Consider the following 15,625-nt stretch of genomic DNA (forward strand, 5'->3'; position numbering starts at 1 on the left):
TTCCTGATGGCACCTTCATCCTGCCTTCTATCATGGCATCCTGTCCTTCCCCTCCTGAAGGCAGGGACCAGGCTTTCTTGTCACCGTATCCCCTGACTGGCTAGCATAGTACCTCACACATCAGAGATACTCAGTGTCTATTGAACTGTGAGGAAAATCATGTTCATTTCTTATAGGAAAAAGTATAAAGGCAGGTGAAGTCATTCTTGGCTCAGTCTCTTAAAAAGAAGGCCTCCAGTTCATTCAAAACACGGTTACTCACTGGCCTAACAAGCAGTCAACAGCCAGCAAATGACTCAGACAGTGGCTGCAACGCAGAGCCATCACACACAGAAGCGTCAGTCACGCCGGCAGCTGGGCAGCTCTCTCCTGCTTGTGGAGTTGAGATCGCTCATCTGAAAAGACCACGGTTAGCCACAAGAACGCACGAGGGAATCGCAGTGTCAGATGTCACAGGTGGACAAACAGCAGGAGCTCTTCCAAGCCCTGCAGGTGGCTCATCCCTACGAGTGACAGGCAGGAGAGCAAGGCAGTGGGGGCCTCTCTTCTGATGCTGCAGAAAGCAGCCACCTGCATTCTTGTGACCTTTGTTGTATATAAATCTCAAATAAATTAGCTCCAATTTGCATCTTTCAAGCTTCCAGCAGCCTAGTGGTTTTCTGTTTTCCAAGCATCAAACACTTGATGATTTCATGTGACTTGTTAGCATAGTATAAATACTTGATTGTAAGTCTTTGCACTGACACCTATGGAATTTATTTTGGATATATAAAAAGATTTAAATATCATATGTCAATCATATAAGAAGACATCATATGGAAATGTAATAGAGGCATATAATATTTAAGTAGCTCACTTAAATTCTTTTTCCATATATTGAAGTCTCAATTTAAAAAAACACCATGCCTGTGTCCAAAGGGCTCCAAAGCACATGTCACCCCAAGGGAGGAAGACGAGGAAGGTGATACATGTGCGATACAGACACAGGCTGTGTTTCCAGAACGTTACCAGTAAACGCAGAAAAGTGCTAATACACATACCAAATAAGATGCAAAACTTAGGGGGGCTTACTCATTTTTTTATTTTAGAGAAAATTCTTGATTGCCCGCATCCTAAATTATAAATAACTGAACTTCAAAAAATATGTTATACTCCACATTGAATTTTAAATATTCAAAGAAAAAGGAAGTCTACCTCAGTTTTTAAAAAAGTGTGAGAAAGAATCCAATTTAAAAAATAATTTGGAATCAATTGAAAAAAGTTTCTGTGGGTTCTATATTGGAGTAATTTGAAATATTAAAAAATGAGTTTTATCACGAGTATAGAATTTCAAAGAGAGGCTTAGGAGCATTTACTAAGTTAGCTTGAGTCTTTTTATTTGAATGGAGGAGATACAGCACTTACTGAAATGCTGCCCAAAAACTTGCAGTATTCTATTTCTAGGTACTGTTCCAGTTATGCCAGAAAAAAGAACATGAGGAAAAAACTGGCCTACACAAGGCATGGGAGATGGAAGGAAGACAGGAAGGGTGGAATGAGGAAAGAGAAAAAGTGAAAAAGGAAGGGAGGGAGGGAAGGACAGGAAGAAAGGGGGGGAATGAAGGAAAGAAAGAGAAAAAGAGAAGAGGAAGGGAGGGAGGGAGGGAAAGAGAGAAGGAAAAAAGGAGCAAAGAAAGACAGAAACTGAGAAAGAGAAAGGGGAAGGAAGGGAGGGAGGAAGAAGGGAGGGAAGGGAGGAGACACACAGGCAAGGAGGATTCAGACATGGGAGGTCCAGCGGGCAACTAGCATGACTGACATTGCCAAGGGACCTCTCTTGAAGCAAGATGACAGAGGTCACAGGCAGTATGTGGCATCCATGTTTTCCAAAAGGCAACAGGCCTATCAAGGTTAAATAGTAACTTAAAACATGCAAATGTTGACAAGCCAGTACTAAAGACAATACCACAGCAGGAAACACAGCCAATAATCCCTAAGTCTCTATCCAACAGGTCTGCAAGGAAAGACTTTTAGTCAGTTATGTCATTTACTCCTAATGCAGTCCTGAAGGATCGGTACTGGGGGACCCATTCCAAGAATCAGGTATCTGAGGGTTAGAGAGGATGAGCATCCGGCTGAAGCTCTCATGTCGGGTCATGGAGCCCAGGTCTGAACCCAGCTGACTTCATTTTTTCATCCATTCATTCATTCTCTCAATACATATTTACCAACTGGGCAGTACAAGCTTCTGCAGGTCAGTTTCAGGGAACACAGACCAGTCTTTGTTCTCAGAACTTATCAATGTGTGAGAAAGGCAACCAATCATCAGCTCAATAAGCTACTGTCTAATCATAAAGTCCGGTAAGGACAATGGGCAGAATGGCTAGAGAGAAGCAGTAGAGAACAAGACAGGGCATCACCCAACTGGACAGTGAGGCTGCAGAGGTCCAGCTAAGGCTCAAGGGATGGGAGGTACCAGTCGCAGGAAGCAGGAAAGAGCATTTGTGGAGAGGGGCGATCTCATGTGGAGCAGCCGGGACAAGCTGCAGTTGGGCCGGCAGGCAGGGAGTTCAGGAGCCCAGACAGGCCACGGGCCAGCATGGCTGTGCAGGTCAGGAGCGCAGTGGCAAGGCCCAGGACGCTTTGACAGGCCAGCATGGGGTTTCTAGAAGGCCATGGTGCTTCCTGAGTGAACAGCAGGCAGCCAGAGGCGAGAGTAAAAATGGAGAGCCCAGAAGGAAGCAGCAGCAGGACTCGAGAGAGACAACGGTAGCACAGACGCGGCGGAGGCAAAGGGTAACAGGCACTGCCTCGGAGGAGACCTGGCTACACCTTGGTGGTAGAAGCGAGAGGCCTGGCTGCTGGGCTGGGTGCGAGGAGGGGCGGGGTGCGCCGGGGATGGCACTCACTGCTGCAAGCCTCCACACCGCTCAACTGTCTTAACATATTCCCTAAATTGAAAAGCTAGCTATAGTTATATTAGTGTTTTAAGTGACATTAAATGACTTTTTTATTTTGAGTTGGGGTCTCACACTCTCACCCAGGGTGGATTGCAGTGGCATGATCACTGCTCACTGCTGGGCTTAGATGATCCTCCAGCCTCAGTCTCCTGAGTAGCTGGGACGACAGGCGTGTGCCACCATGCCCAGCTAATTTTTAAATTTTTTTGCAGAGATGAGGTCTCGCTATGTGTCCGAGGCTGATCTCAAACTCCTGGGCTCAAGCAAACCTCTCACCTTGATCTCCCAAAATGCTGGGATTACAGGTGTGAGCCATGGGAGCTCCTTTTGGTACCCAACATGGGTTCCACAATCTCTCACGTGGAGAGTGCCTCGATTACACTAAACTCAGCACTCAGAGGACCACTCATCTGTCATGGAGGTGTACTGAGAACTGCCTGGTGGTGCCCCTCACTGTCGTGGGGGGTAGGGAAGAAACTAACATTTACTGACTTTTTACTGCATGCCAGGACTTGCTGTAAGTTATTGGATCTCACAGCCGAACTGCCACGAGAGAGGTCTTCCCTGTGTGTGGAGTTGGAGGCTCAGTGTCGCACCTGCTCTGTGTTTACCCAGCGAAGTGGCAGAGCTGAGATTCGCCCGTGGAGTTTGATGTGAAGCCCCTCTTCCTCCTCCACACCACACCCGAGGTCTTTCTGGGTGGTGTACTGCAGTCATGGGGGTGCTCAGCAGTGTGGGATTGGAGATTTTAGCACATGACTATTTATTTTAAAATGTGTCATTTGGCCAGGCACGATGGCTCACATTTGTAATCTGAGCACTTTGGGAGACCAAGGTAAGAGGATTGCTTGAGTCCAGGAGTTCAAGACCAGCCTGGGTCACATAGCGAGAACTATCTCTCCAAAAAATCAAAAAAATTAGCTGGGCATGGTGGCACACACTTGTAGTCCCAGCTACTCGGGAGGCTGAGACTGGAGGATCACCTAAGCCCAGAAGGTCGAGGCTGCAGTGAGCACTGATCATGCCACTGCAATCCAGCCTGGGTGACAGAATGAGACCCTAACTTTAAAAAAAAAGTCATTAAGTGTCATTTAAAACAATCACCCTCACCTCCTGACAGAGGGACTGTCAGATAAAATACAGAATACCCAGTTACATTTAGATTTCAGGTAAACAAAAATTTAAAAATATGTCCCATGCAAGAATTGGGACACACTACATTTTCTTCACTGTTCTGAAAATTCCAATTTAATTGGGTGTCTTACATTTTTATTTGCTGAAACTGGCAATTCTGTGACCAGGCAAGTCTCTACTTTACTGGGAATAAATTGTTCCAGACTTCTTTCTTCACGGCCCCTTGAGATGTTCCAACTCGTCTCTGTACGAGAGCTGATGTCTCAGCACGACGGTCATGGTGCTGCCTTCCTTCCAGTCCTACTTTCTTTGCATATTTCACACACTCCTTTTCAATTTTACCAGTAAATGTACAAATGTTCAAGGTCTACTGAATGGCATTCCTTAGACACAGAATCTTACTTTGTGGTCATAAAGAATGCTGGTGAATGAGTGTTCGTGTGTGTGTGTGTGTGTGTGTGTGTACACGTGTGGGTGGGGTGGGGTGTGTGTGCCTGCTGTGTTAACCTTTTAAAATGAAAACGATGCTAATGATACATCACCAGGAATATATTTTGTGTGTTTTCTAGTAGCAGTGAATTAAATTTGCATCAACATTAATGCAAGCTATTTAGATCTTATAGTAGCAGAGCCAGTTATTGAATACACTGAAAGAGAAAAGCTTTGAGTTCATTCAGTAATCACTGTCTATCAAGTTAAGAGCTGGAAATCCTTCAATTTAAAAATCACACTCTGTGAAAAGAATTTGAAAGTTTAGGCCACAGTTTTATCGTCTGAGTGTTCCTTCTGCATAGAGTCAAGTGTTTCAATACCCAGTTTCAGTACCGAGGGAAAAAATGAAGGGAAACATAAATCTAGTTAATTATATGAGACACCCAGAGCACTGTTCCTATTTGCTATTTATTGCTCCACAGCAAGATAAGAAGCTTGTTCCAGAATGAAAACCCTGCACATCAAGGAAGTGTTGCTATTAAAAACCTGTCAGTTGAACTAAACCAAGTATTTAATAGTGTGGTTGATTGGCATCCTGGTGCAAGCTCATTCTCTCATTGTGAACTGGCAAGACAAAATTCATAATGCTGGGTACAGTGGCTCATGCCTGAAATTCCAACATCTTGGGAGACCGAGGCAGGAGAATCACTTGAGTCCAGGAGTTTGAGACCAGCCTGGGCAACACAGCAAGACATCATCTCTACAATAGAAAATAAAATTAGCCATGCATGGTGGCATGCGCCTGTAGTCCCAGGTACTCAGGAGGCTGAGGCAGAAGCATTACCTGAACCCCGGAGGTTGAGGCTGCGGTAAGCCATGATTGTGCCACTGTACACCAGCCTTGGCAACAGAGTGAGATCTTGAAACACACACACACACACACACACACACACAGAAAGAAAAAGAAAAGAGAGAAAAAAATTCATAGACCGGTGCCAGTCTGGGGACCACATTCTGAGCAGCACTGATGTGGAAGACCCCAGAATTGCAAGCATCAGACCTTCAATACAAAGGTACAGCGGGGGGAACCTCCTCCTTGATCCTCCCAAGATCCTCTTGTTTCCTTGAAATAAAAGCATAGATAATTTTCCATTCTAGCAACCTAACTAGACCTAAACATCTATCGAAATGACAGCTGCCCCGGTTTCAGAAAGGAGAGGATGTGTGCTTACTCTTCTTGACGCAAGTCATTGACGCTGCGGTCCAGGGAGATCATGTCGCTCGCCACCATGTTAAATCCAAACTCTTTAATGCTGGCTTGGACAGCAGGCTTGAATTCTGGTCCCAACACCAGTGGCTTGGCTCTCTCTCCAGGGCCCCCTACCACCCCGGGAGGCTCAGGCTCTTTGGGCTCAAAGTTCCCGAGGACCCCAGGGCGGAGCACAGGGTCGTGGTAGGTGAATGTCTGGGGCTTGAACGTGAGATACTGCCGCTGCATGACGTCCTTCTGGGAGTCCCCGCCAGCATGGCGCTCCTGCTCATTCTTGGCCTTGTTTTTTCTCCTAATAGACTCCAAGTCCACTTCTACTCCTTCAACGTGCGGCCACGGCACCACAGGTTTGAATCTGTCCTCCCCAGGAGCTAGTCCATCGCCTCCTCGGTGGGGCATGGGGTCATTGACATCTCTGTCCTCCTACACAGAAGGGAGGGGACACACAGTGAGTACATGAAGGCAGACCTCCACAGCAGAGTTCATGACACCAACGTCCAGGCTTAAAAGGAGGCCGCAGCAACAATCAGACAGCTTAAAAGGTGAAAGACAGGCAGCCCCTTAATTATGACCTCCCATTAGAAGGGATCTTTTAGGGTAGAAGGAAATACCCAGAAATAGGCCATTTCTTTACTTTCTACTCCAGCATAAATTAATGCACACTTTTTTTTTACTTCACAAACCTAAATGTCTATCAAAGACCTCTTAAGAAAGCTTTCTTTTTCTTTTGAGTGAGGGACTCACTCTGTCATCCAGGCTGGAGTGCAGTGGCACAAACACCCTCACTAAAGCCTCGACCTCCTGGACTCAAGACTTCCACCTTAGCCTCCTGAGTAGCTGGGACTACAGGGACCACCACACCTGGCTAATTTTTTTTTTGTGAGATGCAGTTTCACTATGTTGCCTAGGTTGGTCTCGAACTCGTGGACTCAGGCAATCCTCCCACCTTGGCCTCCCAATATGCAGGGATTACAGGTATGAACATCAATAAAGCATATTTCTAAGGGCTAGAACAATGCAGTTTCAGGATCTCTGGTTAAAATAGACACTTAGTAGGCTACAGTGCACAGTATGTGGCCTTCCCTGTTGTCCAGTGAATGATAAATATAACCTTTGTAAGCAGTCAACCATATGGCGGCAGTGGCATTAGATGGATATGACTTGTCACCAGGTTGGCTTGGTGCCACAAGTGACTGAGAAACAAGATGTGGACGTGCACTCAGCAGTTCCAATTCAGTATTTTCTACTTAGTGAGAGTTCATCTAATTCAGAAACATAGAAAAGGCTCTAATAACCATTACTAGGTCTGCCTGGGTTTTTACATCACATCACATACCAAGTTTGCCCCAGTCCCGAGGTAAAGAGACTGCGTATAAGGAAATTCACAGTCCAGGGTGCCCCTCTGTTTGTGTGGACCCTCCATCACCCACATGGGTCTTCCAGCCAAAACCCCAAGTACGTTTGCTTCTAGGGTATCACGAGTTAATGCTTTTGCCACATCAGCCCTATGTCCACGCATAACAGGGCTTTCAATGCTAGCAACAACCTTGGCGGTTTGGTGTCTGTGTCCCACTCTCAGACACTATGATTTAATTCATCTGGGCATTTGGATTTTTGAAAGTAACCCCAGTGATTTTAATATGCACTTAATTCCAAGAATCACTAGCTTAAAGGGAGGGCTGCCAGCTCTAATTAGACTAGGGGATTACAGAGTACCCAGCCTTCCACACCAGGGCTGTGTAAGGGTCATCACAGAACTAGCACCATCTGAACATGTTTTTTTTTCTACTTTCATTCTCCCTCTTTTCTACAGGAGGTGCACCTGTAGTCTCAGCTACTTGGGAGACTGAAGTATGAGGACCACATGAGCCCAGGAGTTGGAGGTGGCAATGAGCTATGATCACTCTGAGGCAGGCATAGTTGGCATCATTTAGAAGTAGTTAGTAGGTTTTCTTAGGCAGGTCTAAATTAAAATAGGGTAAGCATTCAGACATCTTTCTTATCCATACATGATCTTCACCTGACTGACAAGACATATCAGACCTGAGCACCTTATGGGCTGGAATGTGGATCTAACAGCGCAATAAATCACAGAAATAGGGACTTGCCCAAAACACAAACACAATTCTCTAAGAAAAACCCAAATCTAATTTAGATTGTAAATCATTATTTAGAAGGTCCTTGTGACCTTAAAGGTTGAGCAATGGTAGTCAGAACTCGAGACTAGATACCTTGAGCCCTCTGCTCTTAGCTCACTGTTGCTTACATTGTTGTTAAAGTATTATTACAAAGCTTCTTGTCAATGGCAAGCACATGCCTGTTCTCTTAAGACAGCCATGCTCTTTGAGCATACTTTTTTCTTTCTCTGAAATTCTTTTCTGTGCAACATACTGCACCCCACCCGGTATCATCACCACCACACTCCAGTGTGGGCAATAGGGTGAGACAGTCTCTACTGGAAAAAAAGAAGAAAAAAACTATAGGAAGTCAGTAATTTCATATATGAATTTAGTAAGTGAGGAATGGTTAAAGATTGATTTTTGAAAGTTCAAAAAGAAAAGTTTGAAAATTATCTATTTGTTTAAATAATATAAGCATATGGCACAAAATTCAAAGGACCCAAAGGGCATGGAGTGAATGGCCAGCATTCCTGTCTACCTTCCATAGAGGCCACGACAGCTATCAGTTTCTACCATGTATAAACATGTGTATATGTAACAAGAAAAGCTTTTTTGAAGAGGGGACATAGATTTTTTTTTTTTTTTTTTTGAGTTGGAGTCTCACTCTGTCGCCCAGACTGGAGTGCAGTGGCCGCTCCCGGCCACCACAACCTCGCCTGCTGGGCTCCGGCGATCCTTCCACCTCAGCCTTCCGAGTAGCCGGAATTACAGGCATGCGCTACCACGCCCTGCTGATTTTTTGATTTATTGTAGAGATGAGGTCTCGCTGCCCAGGCGGGTCTCGAACCCGCGGGCTCAGGCAATCCACTCACCTCAGCCTCCCAAAGGCGCGGGATTACAGGCTGAGCCACCGAGCCCGGCTGGGACATAGATTTTAATTAACTCATTAAAAAAGAAACAGCTACAACTGCTTCAAAGGTAAACCCAAAGAACAAACAAATAAGTATCAAGAATACTGCAGAGAATTTACAAATTCACACAAAAGTGCTTAAATGGGTCAATATGCACAGGCAATAATCAATTGTATTCCACCAGACATGATTTCCTTGTCAACAGACAAGAATCCTCTGCATTGCTATCAGTTTTCTACAGTTTACAGTCTTGCAGAATAGCTCAAAGATGACAGAATGAGGTAACCCAGGAAGCTGAGTCTGATATAGCCAGTCGCCTTTTGAGACTGTTTCAAGGATTTTCACAATGTTTCCCCTACAACACAATACTAAATACAAGATGCAACACAGCCTGAATATATAAATATGATGTCTCTTCAGGTACACATGGTATAGGGTCAATAAGGGCTCTGCATCAGGCTTCTGACACCTCCATGGACTAAGTTTGAGTCTTACCTGTGAGCCCTACTGAAGGTCAAAAGTAACTAGGTAGAAGGCAGTCTTGCCAGAAATCTTGAGATTCACAAAGGACTGAGGTTCTCTTGGGAATTACCCAATCCTAAGAAAAGTGCAAGTTAAGCATAATTCTGTATCAGAGAGGTAAGCACTGAAGCTGAGGGTAATTCTGATGATGGTGTTTGCTTCTCCAATTTGTCTCCTGGCTCTTTCCAAATGATTTTTATAGCAGCATTTTAAGTAAATTAAAGAAACCATTAGCAAACACTGCAAGACACTGGACCCAAGTTGTTGATGCTGAACCAAGCATAACCCGAAAAGGAGAAAAACATTCTGCCCCACTTCAGTTTTTCACATCTCAAACTCCAGTAAATTAGTCAGTGGGGAGGTAAAAAATTGGGGAAGGAAATGTTGTTAAATACAGAAGAGTTGTCTGAACAGCTCAGATGCCAACATTGCAGCCATGGCATCCACTGAGTTACCTGACATTCCATGATGGAGCTGTATATTTGAAGAATGTGGAAGATAGTGGGTGAAGCCAAGGTACCCAACTTGAGAAATGTGTATTCTAGTCTAGGGTGGCCTATGCTAATGTGAAAATTGCAAATTTAAATATTTTTCAAATTCACCCACTTCAACAAAAGACGTTTGGGTGGATTCAAACTGCATGCTTTTCTTCCTCCAAAAGCTGTTCTGATCTTTTCTCTGACTTAATGGTTCTGTGCAGTCTCACACTGTTGGTGTTCTCTTGGGTTCTGCTAGAAGTCAAGTCTGCTTGTTAGTTCATCCTCATCCTGGGTGACTGCATTCTCTTCCAGGCTTGGCAACCGGTTTTTTGTTATGTTTTGTTTTGTTTTTGAGTTGGAGTCTCACCCTGTTGTTGCCCAGGCTGGAGTGCAGTGGCACGCTCATGACTACCCCAGCATAAATGTGCTAGGCCCCGGTGATCCTTCTGCCTCAGCCTTCCAAGTAGACAGAACTACAGGTAAGCAATACCATGCCCGGCTAATATTTGATTTATTGAGGAGACGAGGTCTCATCATGTTGCCCAGGCTGGTCTCGAACCTGCAGGCTCAGGCAATTCTCTCACCTTGACCTCCCAAAGTGCTGGGATTTCAGGTTTGGGCTACCACACCTAGTCAGTGACTGGTTAAAACCGGTCATACATATCATCCCTGTATCTACCTCCTGAACCACCCAACCCTTCAGGTGTCAGACCTTGTAGTTAACTTCCCAGGTCAGTTCATCTCTCTCCACTACCCAAAAGCAGACCCATTACCCACCTCACTTACAAACCTGTTTCACTTCCTGTCTTCCTTCCTTCAGGGACTGGAACCACTGCTCACTGACGTATTCCCAGACCTGCAATTCACCCTCAACTCCGTGTTCTCTTTTATCTACCCTACTGACATCCCACCACTCACAAATCCCTGTGCGGCTGATGAGCCTGGTTATTTCTCCCTAACATCCGCATGCCATGGCTTTAAATCCAGCCACCCTCACCTGTAAACAGGATAATAGCAATAGTGATAACAGTGATGATGGCAAACACTACGTTCTAAGTGCTTTACATGTTACTGAAAAGAGGGACCCTGAGAAACTCAGAATAAACTTAGTTCACATTTTGCCTCAGCATAACCATTTTTGCTTAGACTGACATGCTTTAAATCTAGCACAGGTTAGATACACATAGATAAATTTCCAATAAGCAGGTTTTAAGAAGCGTTCAGACATTTTACTGCATGCAGGCCAAGCTGGCAGCCTACTCCACCCGCTAGGCAAACCTCCATGAGATGCAAGACAAGGACAGCCCAACCTTTCAATTTATGGCTTAGTATAATAATCTCTAAGAAACTTTCAGGCCCCTTAACTGGCTAAAGTCATAGAAATGGTAATAAGACCACCTTTTTGCTAAAGCAAATTGTGGATTGGAAACTTCTGACAAGCCTCTTGCAAGAAAAACCCCTCCCCTGTCTTCTCTCATCTAGCCCACCATCATGGCAGCAATCATGTGACTAACCCACCCATCTGCCTGCTGTCTATCACCTGATGTCAGTACCGCAGTTACCTGCTCCTTCGTGATGATGTGGAGCAGACTACCACCTAATCACCTTAATGACCTTTCCCCATCCAAGGGAAATGGTTAAAAGGACTCAACCACAAGCAACAAGTTGCCATTGCTAGGCCACTGCCTTGCTAAGCTATGGTGTGGCCATGTGCTCTTTGAGCTATAGCCAGGCCTTTCCTGGCTTTGGCCCTCTTCCCTACCTTGGAGAGATGAATCTTTTCTCTCTCTCTCTAATTTACTTTTAAATAAACTATATTTTCTAATCTAACTTCTGTGAAATTCTTCTGTGCACCTTTCTCGCAGCACTGGATCACACACCAACCACACCGCCAGTGGGCCTGATCTAACATTCTGGAGGCCCCACTGGGAGTGTGACCTAACAATTACTTTATTTAATCCAATGAGTTAGGATCTCTATTACCATCTCTATTTTACAGACAGAAAATCTGACAGCGAAGTTACCCAAGATCAGAATGAGTATGTGGTAGACTCAAAATTTCAATCCAGCCAGGCATGGTGGTTATAATCCCAGCATTTTGGGAAGCCAAGGCAGAAAGATTGCTTGAGCCTAGGAGTTCGAGACTAGTCTAGGCAACACAGTGAAACTTTGTCTCTACAAAAATAAAAGAAAAAAATATATATCTGAATGTTATAGCATGTGCCTGTAGTCCCAGCTACTTGGGAAGCTGAGACAGAAGGATTGCATGAGCCCAGGAGGTCGAGGCTGCAGTGAACTGTGCTCATGCCACGACACTCCAGTCTGGATGACAGAGTGAGAACTTGAGCCAAACAAAAACAAAAACTAAGTTTCAATCCAAATAGTCTGGCCCAAGAGTCCATACTCGTAGTCATTAAGACTTGGGGCTTTTCATCCTAATGCATTCACTTCCTACACAGCAGCCAACTGTGAATTTTTAACAGGACTTGTTAAAAATTCAAATATGAATTTATTACTTTCCCTGCTGACCACATTCCACCAGCGGCCTCCCGCCCCTGGGAGAGCTTGCACTCCTCGTCAGCGTTGACGAGGCTTTCTCAGCTCAAGACTGCATCTATGCAATGTCTCCATCATTACCCACGGGAGGAGGGCTCAACTAACTTTTTCCACCAAGGGTCAAGTAGTAAATGCGTCTAGCTGGGCAGATCACAAGGTCTCTGTTGCAGTGACTCAAGTCCACCTCTGCAGTGCGGAGCAGTCACAGACAATACGGAAAGGAATGTTTATAACTGTGTTCCAAGGAAGCTGTGTTTACCCAGGCAGGTGCTAGCTGGATTTGCCCCTAGTCCCTGCACTAGACCGTATGTTCTGTGAAAGAGAATGGGTCACCTACATTGTATGCACCACTGCACACCCAATGCTTATCTTCAATAAATATTTACTGAATCAATGAATGAATCCTAGAGAGAGACTCTGAGAAGAAAAGGGAAAGATAAGAATGGAGAATATCGAAAGGGAGGGCAGCTTGGACCAGATAGACTTTATCAGCAACACCTTATGAACACACCAAAGACATAGCTCCACATTTTCTACATGGTATTATACTTTTAATAACACTATATAGTAGCACCAGATAAACTGGATTTCTTCCCTTCTCAAAGCCAGCATGTCATTAAATCTGAAGACAAAAGTAAATATGAGACTTGTCTGTCTAACACCAAGTCAACGAAGAATAATCATGTCAAATCTTAATGTTACACGATTCAAAGAATGCCTATAAAGCTGTGTAACACAACCCCCCCGAGAAGGAAAACGACACACTCCTTCCCAAGGGTGCAGGAGAATCCGATGTCTTTGTGACTCACTGGTACTATGATCCCTTCACAAGCACCTGGTGACTTAACTACAGCCAACATCAATGAATCACTGTTGACTAGAAATGGAATCCATAGATCACTTTCCAAGATCAGTATGTTCATAAGGGTGGAAATGGGCTGAAAATATAATCACTTATCACCAAATGGTAACATGGATTATGAGAAATAAGGTGGGCTGGTCACTACCCACCTTACAATTTACAAAGTCCTTCCCACCCCGCACAGACCTGGTACAGTGGCTAATGCCTGTAATCCCAGCACTTTGGGAGGCCAAGTTAGGAAAACTACTTGAGCCCAGGGGTTCGAGACAGCCTGGGCAACACAGTGAGACCTCGTTTCTACAAAAAATAAAAATAAAAATTAGTCAACCATAGTGACGCACACCTGTAGTCCCTGCTACTGAGGAGCTGAGGTAGAAGGATCCCCAGAAGGTGGAGGCTGCAGTGAGCCATGACTGTGCCACTGAATTCCAGCCTGGGTGACAGAGTGAGATCCTGACTCAAAAAAAAAAGCACCCCCCCCCAATATTCCCAAATTCTACTTATGTGTGATTTTTTTCTAAGATGGTCATGCCTTGGTAGAAATGATATAAATCCAAAGGGATTCAGAAAAGTGGTCTTCAGGGCAATTGACAGTGGTTTCGGCTTGTCTGGATTTGAAGTCACAGGTGAACCCTAGGAAACTAAGTGTTTGATGATGCACTTACGCAGTCACATGATCTCTTGAGAACTTAGGATCCCACCTCAGGAAATAGCCACTGCTGAGCACCAGGAACACTATTTGGTTAACATTCTTCATGAGCCACAGAATTTAAAGGTACAGTCAGCTAAATTTCATCCCGTGGTTTAAAAACACTCCTGATCAAAAACACCTTTAATCAGAAAAATTACATCTGCAACGCTTCTCCGATTGTACTGAACTCATCTGGAAGGAGCAGGGAGGGAGGTGGTGACACCCAACAGACTCCAGAAGTTCAGGGGAGCAATCATACTCCCCCTGAACTCTAACATGCAGCAGAATAGGGGTGGGAGCGTGGGAGCGCCAGCCTCAGCACCCTTGCTTTGCTCTGTGTGGCCGCAGCTGGATTCTAAACCTATCTGTCTGACACTCTGGGCTGATGGTCAAGTCCTGTCCCTTGCAGAGAATGGGGAGTTGGCTGCCCTGGGGGCTGTGGCCCCGCTGGGTGTGGATCAAGGACTCTGCCTGGTGCTTAATCAGGGCTCAAAATAGATAAACCCAAGTTTTAGTAGAGACCTTACCGGTCCTTAAATATCTAGAAAAGAACCCTAATTCCTAGTATATTTTATTATTTATTTTTATTTTTTTTTTTTTTGAGTTGGAGTCTCACTCCGTCGCCCAGACTGAAGTGCAGGGGCACGCTCCCGGCCACCGCAGCCTCGACCTGCTGGGCCCCGGTGATCCTTCCGCCTCAGCCTTCCGAGTAACTGGAACGACAGGCGCGCGCTACCACGCCCGGCTAGTTTTTGGTTTATTGTAGAGATGAGGGCTCGCCAAGTTGCCCAGGTGGGTCTCGGACCCGCGGGCTCTGGCAATCCACTCACCTCAGCCTCCCAAGGCACGGGATTATAGGCTGAGCCACTGAGCCCGGCCCCAAGTATATTTTAATAACCAACCCTAAACTAGGAAGAAACTCAAGGCCACTTTCCAGTGGCAATGCTTGTTAGAAACGAGGGTGGAACTGAAAATGAAGAGAGCATTAAAGTAACTCTATGGAAGGCTGAGGTGGAAGGATCGCCGGAGCCCAGCAGGTCGAGGCTGCGGTGGCCGGGAGCGGCCCCTGCACTCCAGTCTGGGCGACAGAGTGAGACTCCAACTCAAAAAATAAACAAATTAAAAAAAATATAAAGTAACTCTATGGAAATATACAAATTCTACCCAAACCCTGGGTATGGCTTAGTGAGATATAAGTATTCTGGCAAGAATTACCTGCTCAAAGAAAAAGCCTCAGATGGATTCCCGTTGTGTGTGTGTGTGTGTGTGTGTTTTAAGTACCAGGCCAGGATATAAACCAAAAGTAAAGGAGAAAAGAGCGTGGCTGACACCACAGTGATGCCTGTACCCAAAGGAGTTCAGGTCAGCAACTCTAATACCATATATTAGACTTACGCAGGTAAACAGGCCAAGCGCCATGCAGGGAACTAGTTCAACGCTAACCTACCCTAGGGACCGGAACACTGAGACTCTTGCCTGCAGTGGGCTGCCTACCCCGTAATCGCTCACGGTTATGAGAGGAGAAAGGAAGAAATCCAAGAGGCGGACAGGTTAGGGCCATCCGCGGTTTAAACAAAAACAAAAACAAAAACTTCCGGGGTGTACCCCACAGACCAGAGAACGCCTACTTCCGGGTCCGGGGACTTCCCCTTTCCCACGGCTTCTGATTGGTGTATTTTTCAAGCTTGCTCCACCAACCAATCAGCATG

At 45.3% G+C, this 15,625-nt stretch overlaps 1 protein-coding gene across 2 annotated transcripts in view; it reads right to left on the reverse strand.

Annotated features, from left to right (window-relative positions):
* GALNT7 (polypeptide N-acetylgalactosaminyltransferase 7) overlaps positions 1 to 6,193 on the reverse strand; it is a 66,901-nt gene extending 60,708 nt beyond the window's left edge. Inside the window, exon 1 of one of the 2 annotated variants that reach the window (XM_021718604.1) lies at positions 5,738 to 6,193. In XM_021718604.1, the coding sequence (XP_021574279.1) occupies positions 5,738 to 6,174 (437 nt within the window). In that variant the 5' untranslated portion in view covers positions 6,175 to 6,193. The remainder of the gene's footprint in view (positions 1 to 5,737) is intronic. The other variant, XM_021718605.1, reaches the window with a different exon arrangement.
* Positions 6,194 to 15,625: the final 9,432 nt, after the last annotated feature.

This window comes from Carlito syrichta, unplaced genomic scaffold (assembly GCF_000164805.1).
Source record: "Carlito syrichta isolate Samal-C Ts95f unplaced genomic scaffold, Tarsius_syrichta-2.0.1 Scaffold313001, whole genome shotgun sequence".
NCBI lineage: Eukaryota > Metazoa > Chordata > Mammalia > Primates > Tarsiidae > Carlito > Carlito syrichta.